The sequence below is a fragment of the Coffea arabica genome, chromosome 7e, assembly GCF_036785885.1.
Source record: "Coffea arabica cultivar ET-39 chromosome 7e, Coffea Arabica ET-39 HiFi, whole genome shotgun sequence".
NCBI lineage: Eukaryota > Viridiplantae > Streptophyta > Magnoliopsida > Gentianales > Rubiaceae > Coffea > Coffea arabica.
In genome coordinates, this window is record NC_092323.1 from 10,220,229 (window position 1) to 10,236,801 (window position 16,573).

General features: G+C 35.2%; 3 protein-coding genes across 4 annotated transcripts; 1 reads left to right on the forward strand and 2 right to left on the reverse strand.

Moving 5' to 3' along the window:
* Positions 1 to 881: 881 nt before the first annotated feature.
* On the reverse strand, positions 882 to 3,254 carry LOC113702059 (uncharacterized). 2 transcript variants are annotated; one of them, XM_027223018.2, is made up of 2 exons: positions 3,122 to 3,254; positions 882 to 1,965 (listed from the first exon to the last, which is right to left on the reverse strand). In XM_027223018.2, exon 2 carries the CDS (start codon positions 1,848 to 1,850, stop codon positions 1,092 to 1,094), a length of 759 nt encoding a protein of 252 aa, XP_027078819.1. In that variant the 5' UTR covers positions 1,851 to 1,965; positions 3,122 to 3,254; the 3' UTR covers positions 882 to 1,091. The 2 variants fall into 2 exon arrangements, with proteins under 2 accessions (XP_027078819.1, XP_027078818.1); XM_027223017.2 differs by having other exon boundaries at positions 882 to 1,854; positions 3,122 to 3,231.
* A 1,923-nt stretch (positions 3,255 to 5,177) lies between these two features.
* On the reverse strand, positions 5,178 to 9,744 carry LOC113701040 (protein GET1). The gene is made up of 7 exons (XM_027221490.1): positions 9,380 to 9,744; positions 9,033 to 9,112; positions 7,822 to 7,892; positions 6,566 to 6,636; positions 6,412 to 6,493; positions 6,162 to 6,211; positions 5,178 to 5,525 (listed from the first exon to the last, which is right to left on the reverse strand). Exons 1-7 carry the CDS (start codon positions 9,485 to 9,487, stop codon positions 5,454 to 5,456), a joined length of 534 nt encoding a protein of 177 aa, XP_027077291.1. The 5' UTR covers positions 9,488 to 9,744; the 3' UTR covers positions 5,178 to 5,453.
* Positions 9,745 to 14,747: 5,003 nt separating this feature from the next.
* LOC113702001 (high mobility group B protein 3-like) lies at positions 14,748 to 16,528 on the forward strand. The gene is made up of 8 exons (XM_027222928.2): positions 14,748 to 14,958; positions 15,057 to 15,102; positions 15,242 to 15,352; positions 15,512 to 15,569; positions 15,705 to 15,749; positions 15,852 to 15,932; positions 16,040 to 16,132; positions 16,252 to 16,528. The coding sequence occupies exons 2-8, from the start codon at positions 15,065 to 15,067 to the stop codon at positions 16,270 to 16,272; spliced, it is 447 nt and encodes a 148-aa protein (XP_027078729.1). The 5' UTR covers positions 14,748 to 14,958; positions 15,057 to 15,064; the 3' UTR covers positions 16,273 to 16,528.
* The last annotated feature ends 45 nt before the right edge of the window (positions 16,529 to 16,573 follow it).

Sequence of the window (16,573 nt, forward strand, 5' to 3'; positions counted from 1 at the left end):
TCCGATCATTCCGGGCGTTTCAGAAATGTAGTTCGCTTCAGCATGTGGCTCACTGGTTGCTTTTGTTTAGCTTCCATGGCATCGTTCCTGTTCCCTCAATCGGTCAGGCCTCTAGTATTTGCATTTTTCTTCATAATGCTGTCAGCTGAAATGCTGTATTGGTTTTATCAAAGATTTCATCAGGAACTTGGAACATTTCACGGAGGATGGAGGCGCATCCGACAGAGCTTCATGGGCATCTGGAGGCGCATCACTCAATGCTTTACTAATCGGGGCCCAATTCTTCCACTTTGACCACATTGATTGTTTGCTTACTTGGAGTGTTACAGCTACAGAGATCACATTTGTAATTTGTCATTGCTAGATGATCCATGTTTCTTTTTTTCTTTCATTGTTTACTTGAAGCGATTTTTACATCAGTGGCGATGGAGTGCCCGAAGAACGTAATTCCAGGCAATATTGCGACCATTGAGCCCCAAAAAAAATTGTAGGAACGCGAATCAGGCACTTAAAAAGTCTTTATAATTATCAAGCTTGTCATTAATGGGGGTGAGTCCGTTAATTGTAACTGGAAAACAAAATAATAATCATACTTTTTCTCTTTTGTGCAACACATGCACTACCACAGGCATTAAGAACCAGAAAGAAGAGACTGTTCTTCGAAAAGAACAAAAGAAAGGACACATGCATCACCGCTGATTGATTTTTCTACCCATGAATTCCTTCCTTTTTCTAAAAGAAAAAATAACAAAAGAAACCAAGTCATCAAACAGGCCTTTAAGGACCACATTACTTGTTTAAACAAGCGATTTAAAACTCACAAGACAGTTCCAAGTATTTAGTCCAAAAATGAAGTGTAAGACCTATAGATATTCAACCTGTAATCAACACAGAAATACTGTTCTTGCTTTTCATATCAAAGGTGTTTCACTGTTCTGGCTTTTCATATCACAAACCAGACCCAATAATTGTCACAGAGTACATCACAAAACCCAAGACAAGATACAGTTGTCATGGTAAAGAAACCCAAATGACCCATTGGAAGAGATGACAAAACTAACATATCAGCTATTTCTAAACATCATTTATCTTCACTGTCTTGATCTTGACTCTGCTCGTCTAGCTTCATCTGGCGTTGAAGGGAACAGCTCTATGTACCGTGTACCAATCAATTTGTTGTCCCTACACATGGCTTTCTTGGCCTCCTCAGCAGAACTAAACTCAACATATGCTTCTCCAGTAGCTTTTCCATCATGACGATACCCAATATGCACTTTGTCATCTGTCAGATTAAAGTCTCCAAAAAACTTCACAATATCTGACTTCTTCACAGAGTAAGGGAGGCCTCGCAACTTCAGCACCTCAGTATACTCCAACTTATCCTTGTCAAGAGATCTCTTTGGACGAGGAGGCGGCGTTCCATGATAGTCATCATAACCACCATCATAATGCATCTCAGCAGCTATAGCATGATAATAATCCTGCTTTTTGCACCTGAAAACTTCCACATATCTCCTTCCCATGTTCTGCCTATCTCTCTGAAGAGCAAATTCAGCCTGCACAGGAGAAGCAAAGACAACAAAAGCCTCCCCAGAAAACCGTCCACCTTTGCTTACCAGGAAAACATCCACAATGTCCAGCCCAGCAAAGAACTTGAAAATGTCAATATCTGTGCAGTCGAATGGAAGACCCCTCAGACGAACCACAGGAAACACAGAGGACTGATATCCACCGCCAAAGCCATAACCGCTTGAACCGCTGCCAACTGCGAAGTAGGGATTCGATTCCATCATTCTTGGTCTCTTTGAGCCGATCTCGTACCCGTCCGAAACCCCCCCGCTCCCCAACATTGCCCTTCAATTATTCATACCCAACAAAAAGGAGAAACCCCCACTCAACCTTGTTAATAAAACCAAACCCAACCCATGATGTTCCTAAAACCTAGAAGTCATACTCCTATTTTGCCTACAAACAATTTATTCATACTTAAAGCAACCCACCTTTGAACAAAAAAACACATACTCATATACACTTACCTATAAAAATAATAACACAAATACAACCAGAACAGGGAATATTTGAAATGAGAACGCAAACCTATATTAACCATGATTAGAATTGCATCTTTATGCAAAATAAGATCCCCGAAACATCTATTGATATGCCACATTACCAGGGCAAATGACAATTAGCTGACAACGTAACAGATTAGGCTAAATGTGAATCATTGTGCAGGGAGCTCGTGCAGGTAACTTAGTAACTAAAACCTGAATTTATTTTATACTTGCAAACCTGAAACACTTTTTTTTCTAAAATTTCATATAAAAATTAACTAAAGAAAGCAATCAGTTATTCACAAGTCAGGACCAAACAAGAAAAAAGAACAGCTTAAGAAGCTTCATGCATAGGAAATTGATTAATGATCTCCAAAAAAATCCCAAAGTTTGTTACAAAATTGACAACCACCCTAAATGCCCAAAGAATGTAACATATATAATTACATATATATTTTTCCTAATTCTAAACTAGCTAATGGGCCTGGGAAAATAGGGAAAACAAACAGCAGGTCATTTGTTTTATTGATTTCATTCAAAAGCTTTCGATACCTTTTGATTTAAAAACATGGAATCAAAACCAAACCCAGGACAAGCTGATAAAAATCAGAGAGGAAAAACCAACAATCAGATAAAAATCAAAGAGAAAAACCAACAAAGAAGAACCCCCCCCCCCCAAAAAAAACTTGTACCATACCACAAAAACAGGGCAAACATGATATATAAAACAATAAAATTTGACATTTTTTAATGTTTGTAGCAAGATTCTGAATAGGTTTTCCGTTTCCGTTACAACATAACTTTTATTCCCTAGCAGTCAATCCTAAGGAAAAGTCGAACTAAACCTAAATCAAGCAGCAAACAATTAAAGAATTAAACCTAAATCAAGCAGAATATACAGATAACCCAGAAATCAGATTCCATGACATACATCAATTATTAATCCCTTCGTAAACCAAAAAAAGAAAGAAGCAAAGCAGCCCACTACATAACGATTTTAATCCACAATCACTGACATAACACATAAAATATCCAGAATGAACCAAAAATCTGGCTTAGAAGCTTACCCCCTTGATCCGTACATGGCTACAGAATCTTCTTGCGAAGTCCTCCTCCGGAGAGAGCAAAAAAAACCCTAGAGAGAACAATCACGCGCGATGACACTGATCGTAATGTAGAAGTATGCCCAGCTGGCGAATGTGATACTGTCATAAATACCTGTTCCCGTTGATTCTCTGGTCATTTACATAAATACCCTTATAGCTATAACACATAATTTAACACATAAGGGTAATTTAGGAAGTAAGTAAAGACTGGAGACAAGGTCTTTCTTCCGTCTCACGACACCGTTTTGAACGGTCAAATAAGGAAAGTAAATACCGTAGTTCATCAAACGTGTTAATTCTTGGAAACACAATCAACAAATCTTTCTGAGACTGAGTTACCCATTAAACTGAGACTGAGAAATCTTTCTGACCTCTCAAACTTGGCCCAGCAGTTTGCCTTTCACCCTACTATTGCTACATATAGATAGTACACTAATCAACAAATATTGCTCCGTCTTTTTTCAGTTGTAGTTTTGCTCTGCAGTCTCTCCTTTCTTGCGTGTAAGAAGAAATATCGTTGACAAGTAAGAACTAGAAAGAAGGCTTTCAACTTTCAAGGATGGTGGCAATGGCTACCAATTCAGGAGAGGAGAATCGGGGGAAGGAAGACAAGAAAAACAAGCGCATTCATCCTACCATGAGAGCCAAAAAGCAGAGTTTCAGGAAAAGAAAAGACTGTGTTCTGAAGAAAAGTATGGAACTCTCTGTTCTTTGTGATATCAAGGTTTGTGCTATTGTCATTGATGCAAACGGGAAGGTTGAAACTTGGCCAGAAAACAAAGATGATCTGATGAAAATTGCTAAGTTGTACAAGGATTCTCTTGATAGGAAAGATGGCTGTGATAAGAAGAGGGTTGTTGAAATTGAATGCGGGCAGGAGGCTACCTCAGAAGCTGCTGATCAGCATCAGATCATTTTGCATCCGCGGCATGAATGGGAAGATACTGAAAGTTGGATTGAGGGATTATTAGGACCATCAGAGAACGGATTCTTGACTGACATAAATGATCCTATGAACGATGATATGCCTGCCTGCTGCCCTGTATCAGGATTCTTGTGATGGAAAAGATGGGAAGGAGGCTAACTCAGAAGTTGCCGGTCGTCAGCTTATTTCACATTCCCAGCACGAACCAGAAGAAATTGATAGTTCCATCGAGGGATCATCAGCGGACGAATTCTTGAGTGACATCAATGACCCAATGAATGATAACATGCCTGCTGCACTGGTTGCGCGTGACGACGAACAAGCAATGGAACCAGGAATTATGGATGATCAGATCAATCCCTGGTATTCCAATCCTTTGATGATCGGCAAAACATTGACGAGTGGCTCAACGCACTGCTAAACTGGAACAGTTTTGAACAGGATGCTCTAGTGCTTGATACACTTGATACAAGATTTTTGGTGTAATACTACCATCTGATTTGCATGTATCACATTAAAAATTTTTGTTGCTTCAGATTATTTGTTTCAGGTTATTAGTCATAATCTAACTTTTCCTTTGACTTTTAAATTTGGATTTTTTTTTTTTTGGGGGCTTCTGCTTATTGCTTCCAAGAGTAGTATCTTATCTTATGCATTCAGGAACTTTATTAATTAAATAAATAAAAATATATTCAACTAATTGTGACCAACATGAATTTAAAAAACATGACATTGGGTGAAACTTTCTCGCAAAATTCAAGAATAAACGCTTCATGCTTTAGTTTTAATTCAAGATTATTTACGCACATTTGTTCTTTACTAAGAATAAACACTTCCTTCAGGTGAGATGTTTCCGAGTTTCTTGTTTTTGTAAATATAAGATTAATTAGAGAAAGAAAATAAATATAAAGATGGTAGGTAAGATTAAATATAAAAAAGCATATAAATACAAGAGAGGGATAATTGTCAATATATATATATATATATGAACAGGTCAAAGCAGATTTTGTTTGGTTGACAATTAAACTACATCAACTTAAGTACTATTTATGATCAGTGGGGAGAATCTTAAAAAAAAAAAAAAAATCAAAGTGCGGGGAGAAGGCTATGGAGTATATATATCGTCTCCCGTAAATAATTAAACTAAGTTTCCGAACTTGCTTCAATTTGATATCTACAATACCAAACAAGATTTAGAAGAACTTCGTCCGAAGCAATTTACCAATACACTGAATTGTGGATACGCATAACGGTGAAAAAAGAAATACACAACAAACTCAAATTTCTCAAAATAAGCTTTGTATCTATAACCAATTTCCTGCTCTGCTTTAGAACCTGAGACCTTGCCCGGCCGCCTGCTCAGCAATTCTACTTGAATACTTTTCGGCTGATAATCTTGCTAACCCTGGAAGAAACTATTAGCCAAGGTATAATCCCAACCTGAAGTTGTAATAGACAAGTAATCAGAAACCTCATAAAGGTAAAAACCTAACTGCATTCATGGACTAAACAATAATTTTCATTTCCACAACCCTCTGTAACCTGCCTGCCCAACCCAGGAGGAAAGACTGGAAGTTAAAGATGCAAAGAAATGACATCGAACAGAAGTGTGACAAAGAATGAAAAGACTAAATCGAGCTGCAGGTGTAATTAAGGATTGAGTTGATGACTTATAATACAGGATCGAGTATAACTCAAAAAGCACAGGAAAAAGTTGAAGTATATGTGACAGGCTGGTAACCCTATGGCGAGGCAGCAAGCATCTTGATCAACACGCAGCCAGATAAAATTTATGATTCTAATAGACCATGCTTCGAACAATATACTGTTAGTCTAACGGCCATAGATGGAGAAATTAATTGCTCCCATGGTCACAAGAGTTTTATGCATATACAACTATCCACTCTTTGCATGCCCTCCTAATGCCTTGGAAAAAGTGTTCCCCACAACCTTGACAGGGTTCAACTCAAGACAGTAAACCGTGAACTTAAAGCATGCATCAGACACTAATGCAATTCTACTTTCCAGAGATTGTACTGTATTTTAAGGCCACAATATGAAAATTACTCTATTTACCATGACATTGTCGTTTACAGAACCTCCAGCCCTCCATGACAAAATTTTACCTGAAAGGAAAAGAAGTATTTCACCAAATCAACGTTGCACTTAATTCATCAACCAATAAATGGATGTTATTGTCTAAATATTCAAACATGTAGGAGCAAATTAATTCTTTTTGAACAAAAGAGGTGATCAGCACATTTCAAATGCCATTTGGGTGTAAATTGCAAATGCTATAAAAAAAAATCGGCATAAGAGTATTTACCAAAAGGTTGCACAAGTCTCTCAGATATGGCAGCTACAGGGATCCTCCAAAACCAAATAATCAACACAGCATATGCAAAAACCTGTAACAGTTAACTGGTTACCAAAAATTTAAGACCTCTTAGGCATCAAATTCTTCATCTATGAAGTATTACCTTTACCATCTTCAGGACCTTTGCGTGTGAGTCGTATGACGATTTCATTACATTGCTATGCATTTCTTGAACTGCATACCACATAAAGCAACACATCAGCTTCCCATTACTCAAGGAACATCATATCCGTGCGTCCTTTAAAAAATAAGCAATGCAGGCTACATTCTAAGTAAAGGAAAAATAACGACTAAAGTAGCCCATAAATATAAAAACAACAACCAACTAGAAGAAAGAACTCAGGATGTGATTAATTCAATGAGATTACTTGGAAACTGGTTATGCAAGAGAACAGAGGCAAAGAAAGGACGAACAAGTTAGTCTCATCATTGGCCTACTGACACCTGAACAATTTTCCCTAGGCCTACCGTGTGTTTCATTGGTTAGTCCCAAGATACCATATCAGAAACATTCAAAAACTTCATTCTAACAATTTCAGGTTCATAATATATATTTGGAGAACCAGCAGAAGAATGAGAAGTAAATGTGTTGGTGAAAACCTCAGAATAAACCTCGAAAAGTGACTTCTGGTCAAAAGGCTGACTTTAAAAGCCTAAGGTTCCGATGTAACACTTACACCTACCCCCCTTTCCTCCAACTTAAAAGAAACACTGGACCTACTCCATAGCAGAGACATAGATAGAATTGTAACTTGTGCTGCAATCCTAGCCAAAGCCTAGTAGGCCACATTGTCAAAGGTTCCATGAGTCCCAGGTAGTATTTAACCAAGAAAGCTTAAAAAGATTTGTATAAACGAGTCCCCCATAATCAGGTGATGTTTTGCAGTGAATTAGAAGGCTCTCAAAACCTGCTTCTGACTTCAGGGTGTACTGAAATATCAGATATTTCACCAAGAAAGGCACCTTCTTTGGAAAGAAAAAGAAAAATAAGCAGAGCTCAAGTTAAGAGGCAGACTCTTTTGAAGAGAATGTTGTAGAAATTCTGGAGTATTGTCCACCTTAAAAACATCTGATTTTGAAAACTGATAAAGTAATTCCTTATTGCCCATAAGAAGTGACAAGAAACCATCTGTGTATCTCTGCATTTTTCAGAAGTTCAAAAATCAGTTTATATATGTTTGTTATTTTCTACCCAACTGGAAGAAAACAATTAAAAGACAGATGCCTGGGGATCTATAAAGCAGGACCACAGAAGCAAGATAAGTCAATTGTCTATCTCTGTTGTATCTCTACTTCAAAGGGAAAAGGATTAAATAAGAACATAGCTGACAGACATATAAAGTTCAACCAATTGCATACCTTTCGTTAGCTCCTTCTCCTTAGCTGCTGCCATCCTCCTGAGTTTTGCAGCTTGTGCAAATGTTGAAGGCCTGAAATAAACATAAAATAAGAGTTCCACCTTGTTATAAGTACAAGGAATGAGCACCCAATACAAAACAACTTCTACAGGACACAAACGCCAAAGAAACCAAAAAGACCGAAAAAGGGAACATGTGCAATAACCCTGGAGAAGTGAGGGATTCACCCACCACATGGAAAAGAAATTAAAATTTATTAGTTATCAGAACCATAAGAGTCTTGAACCTCCAACTGCGACCATCTGTGGCAGTAATATTAATGATAGAATGTGCATTAAATTTCAAACAGAAACCATGCGTTCTAGTGTGCATTAAATTTCAAACAGAAACCATGCATTCTAGAGTTTCTGTTGCCAAGCTTTTTATAAGCAAAAGTTGGTCAGATAAAACTATTCTTCTAAGGACCTACACTTTTTCAATAGAAGTAAATGGGTTCAACGATCCTTTAGCAAACTAAACTTTCATGCATTAAATTTGAATTATCATATGCATCATTTCATACTTAGGACAATAGGTCTAAAAACTCAAAAGAGAAGGGCATTAGAAACACAATGAACTTAAACCAACTGAGCCTGCTTGCAAAGCAGACTCATGATACAAAATAAGCACTTACTAGGTAGTTAACCACAAGAAAATAAAGATAAGTGCGATCAAAGGCCTGTTAAAGAACTCCTAATACAAAAGCAAGGTTAGAAGCCGACCACACTGGGAAAGAACTCATTGTACCAAACTGAAAGGAAGCAGTAAGCAATACTAAACCACATGGGCAACTATCAGGGACAGGCAGCAATAGAAATGATAGATTTATGAAGGTGAATGAATAAAACTGAAGTAGCAGAACGCACTGATGGTAACCCACCATCAAGTTCACATAACAAAAATCTCATGTACGTTTATGGGTGACTGCAACAGTTTCTCCATGCTATCCCGCAAAGCAATCAAGCTAAGATATAAATCATAAACAATCAACTTGAGTCTCAAAATGCCTATAATCAAATATCTAATCACACTTGCAAAACAAAATACAACCTCAAAATTTTGAAACTAAATATTTCTTCACAAAAATTCACACACCAAAAATGCCGAAATTAATCAACCCTATAGAACTATTAAACTAGCAGTACAGCATCTTAATGAAAAAGCAGCCCTCACCCTGAATAGGAATTAGCTTCCTTCAATAGCTTCTTAATCTCTTCCCGCAGCTGAAGCTCTTCATCAGGCTTAATTCCTTTCTGGATACCAATATTTTTGGGAAAAAATGATAGCATGATCAGGAAAAATTTTAAATTAAAAGTGTCAATTTAGCATAAATTTCTTCATAGCTTAACACGTAAAGCATAAGGTCATTATCAATAGCAATACGAATAATATCATCCCTAATTCATGGTCTCAACTTTTGAGAAAAGAAGACAGTATATTAATTTGCCAGCAGTTAATGCTTACCCAAAACAATAGAATTCGTAAACTTGATTTGCTAGAAAATCACTAAAATTGCATACCTTCTTGTTGAGTTCGAGATATCTGGAGAGCAGCTGGAAAACCACAACAATGAGGAAAACCAACGGAGCTGCCAGAGATTTTCCATGTTCTTCCAATCCTTCCGCCATTTCTCTTTCGAATCTATTTATTACCCCAAAAAAACGCCTAGATTTTTAGTATATTATAAATAATTATTCTGGTTTTGCTTACTCGATCAATTACCATGACGATCAGGATCCAGGAAGACGGAATTTCTCGGTTCCTTTTTTCCCCCCCTTCAACAATTCCTTTTGATACCGGGGCTGGGTTTACCTACAACTACAAGGCCGAGGACCATGAATTGGACCAATCGACGCGGAGGTTCGACCGCTCTGGCCCAAAGAGGAGCTTCAATCCCTTGAACAAGAGAGTAATAATTAAGAAATTTTTTTAAAATAATTCAAATGAATTAATATTTTATACACCAACTATGTACAATAATAAGATTATAATGCACATCATATATATATATAGTTTATATTTTAACTTCAAATTATGATTAGTTATCATATATTAAAAACTGACACTATAACATTAATTATAATTTAAATTGCATTATATGTTTTTTGCTCACTAATATGAACCATTTTCCATAAATTTATGAGAAAAAAAAAGAAGAAGAAACTCCTGAACAGGTGACTAATTTTTTTGGAAAATTTCTATACTAAGCCACAATATGACTTAAGACAAAAATAAATTAAAGAAATAATTTTAGATGCCTCCCCCGAAGTTTCTCACAGTATCACTCAGTTCTCCTAAAGTTTTAAAAATTCACTTGCCTCCCTTGGATTAATATATCATGTAACATTTTAATTCCTTCGGAGGAAATACATGAAAGGTAAAAAACTTTATTCCAATACTACTCGTATGTTATTCTACTTATAAAATTTATAACAACAATAACAAATAAAATAAGGTGTAAATTTTATAAGGTGTAAATTTCTCGATGTAAATTATTTAATTTAGCTATATTGGAACAAAAGCAAAATTTACACCTTGAAAAATTCACACATATGAAGATATTACTTTAGTTTTCAATACAACTTAAACTACACTATTAATTAAAACATATTTCCCCCAAAAAAATCTTGACTTTCTTAATTATAAATGTGCATGAAATTTTTTAAATGTTAATTACTTACATTAATCCGGCTAAATGGTTGATTTTGATTAGATTTAATTTATCTATGCCATTTGTTGTCCTACCATGACCCTAATGTAAAAAAATATGGACCATTATTAGCTAGCGATCTTTTTTTTTTTTTGCATTTTTTGGTTAAATAGTTATTAAGAGCAAGGTAATGTTGTCAAATTGTGACATTTGATAGGAATATTTAGTCTTATCAAAGTTGACAAATGAGATAAGTGAGATTTTAAAAATTTTAAGGGAGTTTAGTGATAATTTGACAAACCTCATGAGACATATATAAAATTATCCCTATATTAAAATATGGCTCAACTCCTTAATTTTAGAAATTCCATATTTATGCCTATCATTCAAAAATATTGTGATTTTAAATCATTTTTTATAAGTAAACTCTTTGTTGCACACGCATGCATGGTTAGTGGGTAGGTTTTGTTATTGGAATTTTGCTACAAGGAATTATGCTCTGTAGTTTTTTTTTTTCTAAGAAACAATTAGGCCCTTACATCATTTGCATACGCACTAGTCAAGCAACTTAATTGCTAGTGATAAAAAAAAAAAACCCTATTAAATAACACTATGCTAATATGCGTTTACCTATGGAACATTTTAGTTGGAATAGTTAAACCTAGCTTTATTAGGACTTGAAGTACGTGGCCCCGAGTTTTTTTATTTTAGTAATATTTTATTCTCTGTGTCACTCCGGTAACTTTGGCAAGCCGCTGGTTTTATGGTTATTTATTCAGGGAGCCTTAGAACATCAGGGCAGGCCACTGTTTGAGATTTGTACACATATTTATTTTTGTAATTGCCAAATCTTGAGATTCTTTACAAAATTTGTTTTGTTTGATCCGATTTGATCTAGCATCAGCATAGACACTGTTTAAAAATTATAAGATCCAGTAATGCATCGATTTGTACGTTATTTGTTAGAGTTTGGCTAATTATTTCAATATCAATTACTTTTTTTTTATTTTTGAGTTTTACGTGTTCCGGCTCATCATTCCAAATACTTTTTGCTGATCATTTATCACTCCATGTGAAAATTCTTCGACTCTGTCAATAAATTTTTATATATAAAAAAAAACTTGGTAGAAAACGCATAAGAGCTGTTATTTGATAGGAGGTTATTTGAAATATTTATTTGAGATAATTACTGTAGCATTTTTTGTGATGTAATGTATGTGAAATAAAAAGATGGTTGAAAATTGTGTTTATAATGTAAGTGAAAAAAATTTTGAAATTTTGTTTGCAAATCTTCCTATCCAAACAAACTCTCGAAACAATAGACTTGAAAAAAAAAAAGCTCCGCTACTTCTTTTTACCACTTGAAGAGTAACTTTAGCTTTTTAAAATAATAATAACAATACTAATGGGCTTGTTTGGTACGTGAGGTTTTTCCACGAGTTTTTCTTATGCAAACTCTTTAACCAATCTAACTACCGTAATTTCAAAAAAAAAATCAAAATTTTTAAAATACACACCTCAACTACTCAAAAAACAAACCAAAAAAAAATTATTTCTTAAAAAACTCACCACCCAAATAGATCTTTCTTTTTTTTTTCTTTTTCCTTCTCGTACCTTAGTTTCACGATTAGCACATAAGGGGGAGAGAGAAGGGGTCCAATGAAGCGGGAACGGTAGATGAGAAAATAGAAGAGGGAGGGAGGGAAAAAAGAAAGATAGGGACTCATCGGCGTTGAGGACCGGGAGGAATGGGGTGGTGGCAGGTTGGGGGGATTATAAAGGAAAGGAATAAGAAAAGGAATAGGTAGAGGCAGATAAAAAACAAAAACAATCCTTTTTTCAATCCTTAAAAAGTTTTTCTACATTTTTTGCACTAAACTATAGTAAAATTTTTAACAAACACAAAAAAAAAAATCGCATGCCAAATAAGTTGCATTGATAGAAGATTATTTGAAATAATGTTGTGTTGTGAAAAATCTAAATCGTAAGTCATTTTTCAACAAAATAAGTCGCATGGCGAGATTTAACAATCAAAAAATATATGATTTGTTAAGTCAAAGGACGGGGACGGAATGTAACCGTAAAATGCTACGTGACATTATTATTGAATATGCAGCACCCCATAAAAATAATTATCCCCACTTTTTTATTAAAAAAATAAAGATTCAAAATTCAAATACTAGTAACATTTTTGAGTTATAAGTATATCATATTGTAAATGGCTTTAACAGATGTTGGTTGCCACTTACAGATGCTAAAGGTTTTTTTTTTTCCACAACGATAACATTTTTATAACCGATTCTATTGTATTTTAAGAGGAAAATAAACCTAATTGACAAGCCACGAAAAGTAACTAATGGGAGGCCACCCTTAACATCCCACACACAACCAAAATTTGAAGTTTTGGTGGTGACCAACAGAGATCAAATGGCGATTGGCACATATGCTCAAGGCCAGTTTTCATACACTTGAGAGTGAGATCAATTGAGTTAAACTTTCTACAGTTAATGCATGCTATGATTAATCATATACATATTCATTTCAAAATGCAACTTTACCATATTTCAGATTAAGAAATATGTACTGATTTTGTTAGACAACAACAAGTGCCTTTGCCTTCTGGATGACATTTTTAATTATGATGTCTTAGGTTTGGTACATTAGTACTGTGTACCTGTGTGTGTGGTAAGCGTCAAGTGACTTAGAAGTTGCGATGACACCAAGTACATTTCAAGCTTAACATAACAAGCAATTGCAAAGTTTAACTTAATACTATGAGATAAACATAACAAGCAATTTCTGTCTTTAAAAGCTTTAATCATTTTTTGCATAAGAGGCGGTATGAACTGTTAATCCTATCATTTAAGATTGTGATTAACTGACTAGTATGTTGTAGTAATCGTTTTAATTGAGAAAAAGGTACTATTATTGGCGTACAAATAATGCATAGAGGTTCTTGTACGCCGAAGGATAAATGCGGGATTAATTGACTCTACCAAAACTTGGTACGACACCAATCTTGTTTGTATCACCTAATCTACACACGGTCACATATTAGATACAAAGCTCGCTTTAACCAGCAGATTACCCTAATATGTTGAAAACTTGTTTGTTAAAATTTTTGGACTTCCTTAATCAATCAAATAAAATTCAATCATTATGTAATCTTTTATTGGAAGGGATTTCAACCTTGTAAGTGAGAAAGTTAAAGTTTGTTTGGATTGTTATTTTCTAATGTTTTTGTAGAAAATTATGCTATAACTATTTGACGTATATGAAATAAAAATATAATTTAAAAATGTAAAATTTTTGTGGAAAAAGTGTGTTTGGATATCTCATTTTTTCAAATAAAATATTTCACTTGTATCATAAACACATATTTCAACTTATTTTTTGACATTTCTAATATATTTTTTTATCTCAAATACATTGCATCCAAAAAAGTGTTACAGTAATTATTCTTGTTTGGATTAGCTGTTTTTTGAGATATTTGTTAAAAAAATTACTGTAGTAATGTATATAAAAAAATTTTTATTATAAATTTTTTTTGAAATATTTGATATTTTATATGGATGAGATGTTTTTTGAGTTATGTGTATTACTGTAACATTATATTTCAAAATTTTATTTTTGAAAAAATGACCAACCCAAATAGAGCTACTGTACCCAAACAATTCTACATAGAAAATGTAGAAAAATACTTTTGATCTACCCATATAATGCAACTACAATTACTAATACTTTTGTTATACATAGAAAGTGTCGAGGAAAAATTTAAAAATAGCAAAACAGAAGAACCAAGATGAAGAATATCACAACAACACACAAAATGACAAAAATGTCCCTAGAAGTCACTAACGCGGATTTCAATCATTTCATATATATCGAGAATTCTTTAATAGGGCCACAACGACCCCGACTGAACCGTCATAACCCAAAAGAAGGGCTAATTCCGTCATTTCACAGCCAAACTACGACACGTATGGATCAATTACCAAAAACCCCTCAAGAGATCCCATCCCTCCAGGTGTCCGCTCTGTTCCGCCAGCGATCCATCGGAAGGCCATTATCCTTCCCCAAAGAAGCACAGAGAAAACACAGAGCCAAGCGACCCCCAACGAAGCAATTCCACAGGGGCTTACCTCCAATAGAATCAATTCACTCGGATCGATGACGTGGCCGGAGATTTTTGAAATCCCGCCCAAACCAGACCGCGGACTTGAAATCGTTTCTGTGATTCAATTTTCTCTCACAAAAATAACACTACTCTAACTAGTCACACACACTAGTTTCTCTCTCTATCCCCCTCCTTCAAACCCCTTCTTATCTCTCCCTTTCGCAACGCAGCCCACGCACACAACACAACACGCATTACCAAAGGGCTAAAGCATATCCCTTTGCTTCCTCTCTCTTTCTCTTCTTCTTATCTCTCTCTTTCTCTACCTCGAGGTATGACTCGGTCGCCTGCCTCCGCTCACTCGCCCGGTTCGCACCGGTTTTAACCGATTCCTGAACGATTCTCACTGGTTTTCGTGGTTTTCTTGCAGGTTTCGTCATGAAGGGAGGAAAATCGAAGGCTAAGGCTGATACCAAGTGAGTTTTGTGGCTTTTCGTTTGTTTTCAGTATTCAATTTTTTTAGATCTATTGCGTCTGTTGTTCGTGTTTTTTTTTGTTGTCTTCGTCGTATCATTTATCTGATCGTTTCTATTTTTTTTATTGAATTTCTTGCAGGCTTTCTGTGAAGAAAGGTGCTGCCGCCGGGAAGAAGCCGGTGAAGAAGGGAAAGGCTGCCAAGGATCCTAACAAGCCTAAGAGGCCTGCTAGCGCTTTCTTCGTTTTCATGTAAAACATTCCTCGCCTTCTGTTTTTCGATTTTTTTTGGCCTATTCTGATTTTTTTTTTTGGATCTGTAAGCGATTGATATGTATTTGATTATTTGAATAGCTGTTATTTCCTTTTATTTTTTTAATTTTTAGTACGTTTTTTTGTCGAATTAAATAGGGAGGAGTTTAGGAAACAGTACAAGGAAAAGCATCCAAATAACAAATCTGTGGCAGCTGTAAGTTCATTTTCTGTAATTTCGATAGTGTTTTACCGTTAGATCCAAAAATCGCGCTATTTCTGTTGATGAGCCTTTTGACCTTTTGACCTGTTATAAAAGCTTTTTTTAATTTTAAATTCATTTTGAATTTAGGTTGGTAAAGCTGGTGGAGACAAGTGGAAGTCCATGTCCGACGCTGTGCGTAATTTTTCTAAATCTGAAGTAGATTATCCCTGTTTGTCAAAAATTTACTGTTTCTAAATCGACCGTTTCTCTTGTTGTTTTCCTTGTCGATTTTAGGAAAAAGCTCCATACATAGCTAAGGCTGATAAGAGGAAGGTTGAATATGAGAAGAATCTTCAGGCTTACAACAAGAGACTGGTATCTACTTTTAACGTTTGAATTCAAAACCATAATTATGTCTGTTCTGATTTATTTTGTCGTTTCTGTAGATGTTAATGCTTTGAAAATATATTATTTCAATACAGGCTGATGGACCTGGAGCCGAGGAGGAGGAATCTGACAAATCTAGGTCCGAGGTTAACGATGATGAGGAGGATGATGAGGAAGGAAGTGGAGAGGTCCTGTGAATTAACAATTAACTACAGTTCTTATTTTATTGGTCAGAAGATAATTATTTATGCTGATGTTTTCATTGATCTATATGTTGCTTACAATAGAATTTAATGTTTGTTTACAGGAGGAGGATGATGATGAGTAAAGGGACTGTGGGGGGCCAGAAGTTTAGGATGTGAAGAAAAATGTCATGACCTCTACCTTTTGATTAGTAGTATCCTAAGATGAATAGTTTCTTTTTTACCTTTTATGGTTTTTAATTTTTTTTTGAAGAGGTTAGTTGAAGAAGAAAAGAAAAAATTAGTTTTCAGTAGCCAGGCAGTTGCTTAAGCTGCGTCCATGGCTTTGTACTTTTATCCTTTTCTATTATGCTTAATGATAATGTAGTTAGAATTTGTCTTCGTTTGGCTCGCATTTTGTTCTTTGAATTCTTATCCTAAGCTTTA

Coding starts and splice junctions, on each gene's coding strand:
- LOC113701040 (XM_027221490.1), bottom strand. CDS start 9,487: ATGGCGGAAGGATTGGAAGAACATGGAAAATCTCTGGCAGCTCCGTTG. Junction 6,494..6,565: donor AGGTCCTGAAGATGGTAAAG/GTAATACTTCAT, acceptor TAACTGTTACAG/GTTTTTGCATATGCTGTGTT. Junction 5,526..6,161: donor CTGTAAACGACAATGTCATG/GTAAATAGAGTA, acceptor TTACAACTTCAG/GTTGGGATTATACCTTGGCT.
- LOC113702001 (XM_027222928.2), top strand. CDS start 15,065: ATGAAGGGAGGAAAATCGAAGGCTAAGGCTGATACCAA. Junction 15,933..16,039: donor AGGCTTACAACAAGAGACTG/GTATCTACTTTT, acceptor ATTTCAATACAG/GCTGATGGACCTGGAGCCGA. Junction 16,133..16,251: donor ATGAGGAAGGAAGTGGAGAG/GTCCTGTGAATT, acceptor GTTTGTTTACAG/GAGGAGGATGATGATGAGTA.